General features: G+C 37.3%; 1 protein-coding gene across 1 annotated transcript; it reads right to left on the bottom strand.

Annotated features, from left to right (window-relative positions):
- Nucleotides 1-2,880: 2,880 nt before the first annotated feature.
- LOC107830784 (uncharacterized) lies at nucleotides 2,881-4,119 on the bottom strand. The gene is made up of 3 exons (XM_075218470.1): nucleotides 3,828-4,119; nucleotides 3,628-3,737; nucleotides 2,881-3,519 (listed from the first exon to the last, which is right to left on the bottom strand). The coding sequence occupies exons 1-3, from the start codon at nucleotides 4,117-4,119 to the stop codon at nucleotides 2,881-2,883; spliced, it is 1,041 nt and encodes a 346-aa protein (XP_075074571.1).
- Nucleotides 4,120-4,431: the final 312 nt, after the last annotated feature.

The raw sequence follows: 4,431 nt of genomic DNA, 5'->3' as shown, positions 1-4,431 counted from the left end.
AGTCACGTTTAGGATGCAACACACCGGCAAACAGTCTGGCTATGGCTGAAGTCGAGCACTCATGAGGCTCGTACGGCTGGTTCGACACTTAGCAATTTTAAAGGACTATTCCACATGATATTCAATAAAGAGGGGGTACACTGGTTAAGGACCAATGCATAATACAAGTGTTTTATATAAATACTAGGAGAGAGAGTAACGAGGGGAGGGGGCAGTAAAAAGATCCAAGAAGAACACACCTTTCGGAGAGGAACGATAGTCCATGACCTCAGATCCATCTCCAAAAGGATAAAAGAGCTTAGATCTTGGTATTCATCTGTAATTCGACCTTCTCAAGAAAATACAAATCTGTCTAGCCCACAGTCGGGTGAATCGTTTCTGTTGCTATTTCTCTTTTCCACTTGATATTATGTAAATTTCCATATTTCATTATATTGTGGAGTACGAGCGGGACTATATTGGCCTTTCACACTAAACTATAATAGTTTATACATGTTTGTGGTTCCTGATCTAGAAATGATTATCGGAAACGGAAAAGGGTCTGATTTATCCCTGTACTATGGTAAATTGTTTAAAATTATCCCCAGTTATACTATTGGACCATAAAAGTCCATGCCGTCCAACTATCCTAACAAATCTGCCCTTAGTTAGACGGAGGTGCCACGTGGTATCCATCCATGCCTGTTTTAAATCTGGGCACATAAGAGACGACCCGCTCCATGAAACCCGCCAACCCAAATAATACACCAAAGCCACTGGCCAACGATTTATAACCCAAATTAAACCCCAACCCTATTTTATACTCCTGCTGCCATCTCCATCAAACCCTCTATGTTATTAGCTCCATCAAGACAACCCATTTCAATAAATTTCATCATAGATGTCGGAGTCTAGTGCTACATCAAAGAGGATGTGCCATTGTGGAGAGATTGCCAAGCACTTTTGATCGACCACACCTCAAAATTCCAGAAGAAGATTCTATAAATGTGCAAAACCTGAAGTAAGTTTGTTAATTGTTTGTACAAAAATTGAAGTTTTATTCCTTCTAACCTAATTATTGTTCATTTTCGCTAGAATGAGTCGTGTGGATATTGGGAATGGCAAGACGAACCTTTTTTGGATAGAGATTTGGTAGAAATCAATAAGTTGCAGTGTAAATTAGATGCTGCTAATGTTACAATCAATATGTTGAAGCAATTATTGGAGTCGTGCAAGATAGAAAGAGACAAGTTGTTGGAAAAAGTTGAAGATTTGGAGGTTGCAAAAAATGTTGAAGTGAACAAAGTAAGGGAAATCGAAGATAAAGTGGTTAAGATGGAGATGTTTATTTGAATTTCAGTTGCACTTTTTGTTGGTTTTGTTGCGACAATGTGGATGAAGTAAATTGGGTTTGCTGAAGATGGCATATGGTCCATATTTCACTTGTTAATGTATGTTCCTAATTACTAGAGTTTTTTTGTCATTGTAAAATAATTACATCAATTGTTAATGTTTGTTTCCAAGTAATAGTGTTTTGATGTTCTATGTTTCCAAGTACTAGTGTTTTGATGTTCTATCTACTGACTTGTCAATTGTTTGAATTTAGTTTGAATTGTTTTATGGCATATGGTCCCTTTTTAAGCACTAGAACTTAGTTTGAAAACATAGATCACCAAAAACATAAACTTCACCAAACACAAATGCTTACAACATAGTACAACACCAAAAATAGCACTAAAAAAACTGAAATTACATAACAAAAAACATAGTAACTCCAGTAGTTACATCACTAAAACAACACCAAAAACAACACTAAGAAACTGTAATTACATCACCAAAAACACAGTAGTTCCAGTAGTAATTTTCTGAAACAGCACCAAGAAAATGTAATTAACTCACCAAAAATTCAGTATTTCCAGTAGTTACATCACTAAAACAGCACCAAATAATTGTAATTACATCACTAAAACCGCACAAAAAATAGCACCAAATAATTGTAATTACATCACCAAAGAAGACAGTAACTCCAGTAGTTACATCACCAAAATAGCACCAAAAAACTGAAATTACAGTATACTAAAAGGGACACAACTGTCTATAAGTTTGAAGTAAATACATCCCATACAACAAAAAAATTATACTTTTGTCTTCAGTTTTTTTCTCCTTGATTTCAGATTCCCAATTCCTTCTTGCCCTTGTTTTTCCAACTGATTTGCAGTTACAACATCCTTCCCCTTCCACTATAATGTTGGGGTTGAATATGGCAGATCTGTTGGTACACTAACACCACTATGATCACCTGTGAAGTTGATTGACCTTATTCCAGCTGGTATTTGTACCTGTTGTCTCATCCTAAGCCTTGTAGTTACTTCTAATATAACTCTTGGCCTAAGCACAACATCTTCTTCATGTCTAACTCTTGACCTAAGTATTCTTCCAGGTGTAGGCATGAACCTAAGCCCACTGTCCTGACTTGGTTGAGTGGCTTGAGGTGTTGAACAGTTGATATCATTTTCAACTTGAGGTTCAGTTTCATGTTCTATCAAACAACTTGGCTCTTCCTCTATTGCTTTCCTTTTGATTCTTTTTGCAGCGGGTGTTGAACTGGTGGTAGCCTGCTAAGTTGTGGAAGCCTGCTCAGTTGTGGTAGCAGGTGCTGAACTGGTGGTAGCCTGTTCAGTTGTGGCAGCAGCCTGCTCAACTTTTCCTCTCTTACTTTGCTTCTTTCCCTTGATTAAAATAGTTAAAAAGACAAGTTAGAAATATTCTTCATGTCTAGTATTTAATACTTTGAAGTTAATGTAAAATAATTACCTGATCACAAGTCCTTGCATTATGAGTTGTTTCTCCATATTTGCTACAAGTCATGATTCTTCCTTTTCTGGACTGTGACCACACTCCTTATTTTTTAACTGCCTCATCCTTCTGCCTATCTCTCTTAACCTTAGGTCTACCAACCAATTTCACAAGCTCTGGAGGCTCCATTGCTTGAGATGGTTCAATCTTCCAAACCTTTTCTCCCTTGACATGTTGTATTTTGTGCCTATAAGTCAGCAAAAATGCCTCCTTGCTATACCACCAGTTGATTTCAGTGATTGGATCACCAGAGTCATGAAGTATAGCTCTAATAGCATGTGGACATGGGATTCCTATAAGGTCCCATGACCTACAAGTGCACTTCTTCACAACCAAATTAACACAATGCTTATCAGATCCTTCTGTTACTTCATAGCCATTTTGACCATTTGTATTTACTTCACACACAGTTTGTGCAATCTGCAGGTACTCATTGTACAAGTCCTTACATTTTAGACTGAAATCATGTCTCCAGCTCCTAACTTCTTCTACATGTTCTCTTAACAAGTTCATGGTCTTGATTATGATGTCATCTGGCATCTTGATTATAGGCTTATCCCTTGCATCCACAATCCAGTGTTGTCCATGCATTCTTGTTTTCCGCAGTATTGTACTGTTTGTACCAGTTAGGCTTAATATGTCTAACATAATACCTGTGATGTGCTTGGGGAAGGACTGTTTTGACTGCATCAAGCAGTCCTTGCAGAACAAACAAAGATGTTCAGAATTGATTATCAAGTAAAAAGTAATTAGAAGATTGAATAACAGATCCGAAATTTCAGAAAACTTCACCTTTTGCATATCTGACATGAAGGTGATTCTTTCCCCTTCCTTGAGGTCCAAAGAAGATTGCAGCAGTTGTAGGAACCAATTCCAAGTATTTTTGTTCTCCTTTTCAACAACTGCCCATGCCAAAGGATAAAAATGATTCTATGAATCCTGTCCAACTGCCACTAACAGTTGGCCTTTGGCTTTGCCCTTCAAAAATGTACCATCCAAACCAATAAAAGGTCTCAATCCTAGATTGAAACCCATCTTCAAAGCATGAAAACACATATGCATTCTCAAGAACCTTCTTCTTCCTTCTTCAAGTGTACTCTTTGAAAGTGTAACAACCACATCACTACTAGGGTTACTTCCCCTCAATTCATTGGCATAAGCTTCTAGTTTATTGTACTCATCTGAAAAACTACCATCTAGTAACTCCAATACCATCCTCTTTGCCCTCTTGCACTTCACATGACTAACATTTAGCTCAAAGTTTCTCTTCAAATCTAACATCATCTCCCTAACCTTCTACTTAGGATTATCCTTTAACTTCTGCTTGAAATATTGTGCAATGGTACTAAAATCAACAGTCTTGTTATCAAATGCAGTGCCACAATCATGTTCAGTAGATAAAGTCTTGATTTTAACCCCACCAACTTTTCTTTTGATATTAAGCACACACAGGGACAACCAACAATATCACAACTATACCTAAGCCTTTCTAGGTCACTCTTCTCCAATTTTAATCTTTTCTTGTTAGCCAGAGAATATAACTTCAGACACTTCCTAGCTTCAGGACATACCTTTGCATAACTCTTTGCAGTCACT

This window comes from Nicotiana tabacum, chromosome 7 (genome assembly GCF_000715075.1).
Source record: "Nicotiana tabacum cultivar K326 chromosome 7, ASM71507v2, whole genome shotgun sequence".
In the NCBI taxonomy this organism is placed as follows: domain Eukaryota; kingdom Viridiplantae; phylum Streptophyta; class Magnoliopsida; order Solanales; family Solanaceae; genus Nicotiana; species Nicotiana tabacum.
The sequence above is the reverse complement of the archived record's forward strand: the minus strand, read 5'-3'. Positions and strand labels throughout refer to the sequence as shown.

Bases quoted from the DNA above. Each gene is read 5' to 3' on its own strand.
- LOC107830784 (XM_075218470.1), bottom strand. From the start codon at position 4,119: ATGATGTTAGATTTGAAGAGAAACTTTGAGCTAAATGTTAGTCATGTG. The intron at 3,738-3,827 runs GTACATTTTTGA...TGGCATGGGCAG, and splicing joins ACCTTTTATTGGTTTGGATG to TTGTTGAAAAGGAGAACAAA. The intron at 3,520-3,627 runs GTGAAGTTTTCT...TGCTTGATGCAG, and splicing joins TCATGTCAGATATGCAAAAG to TCAAAACAGTCCTTCCCCAA.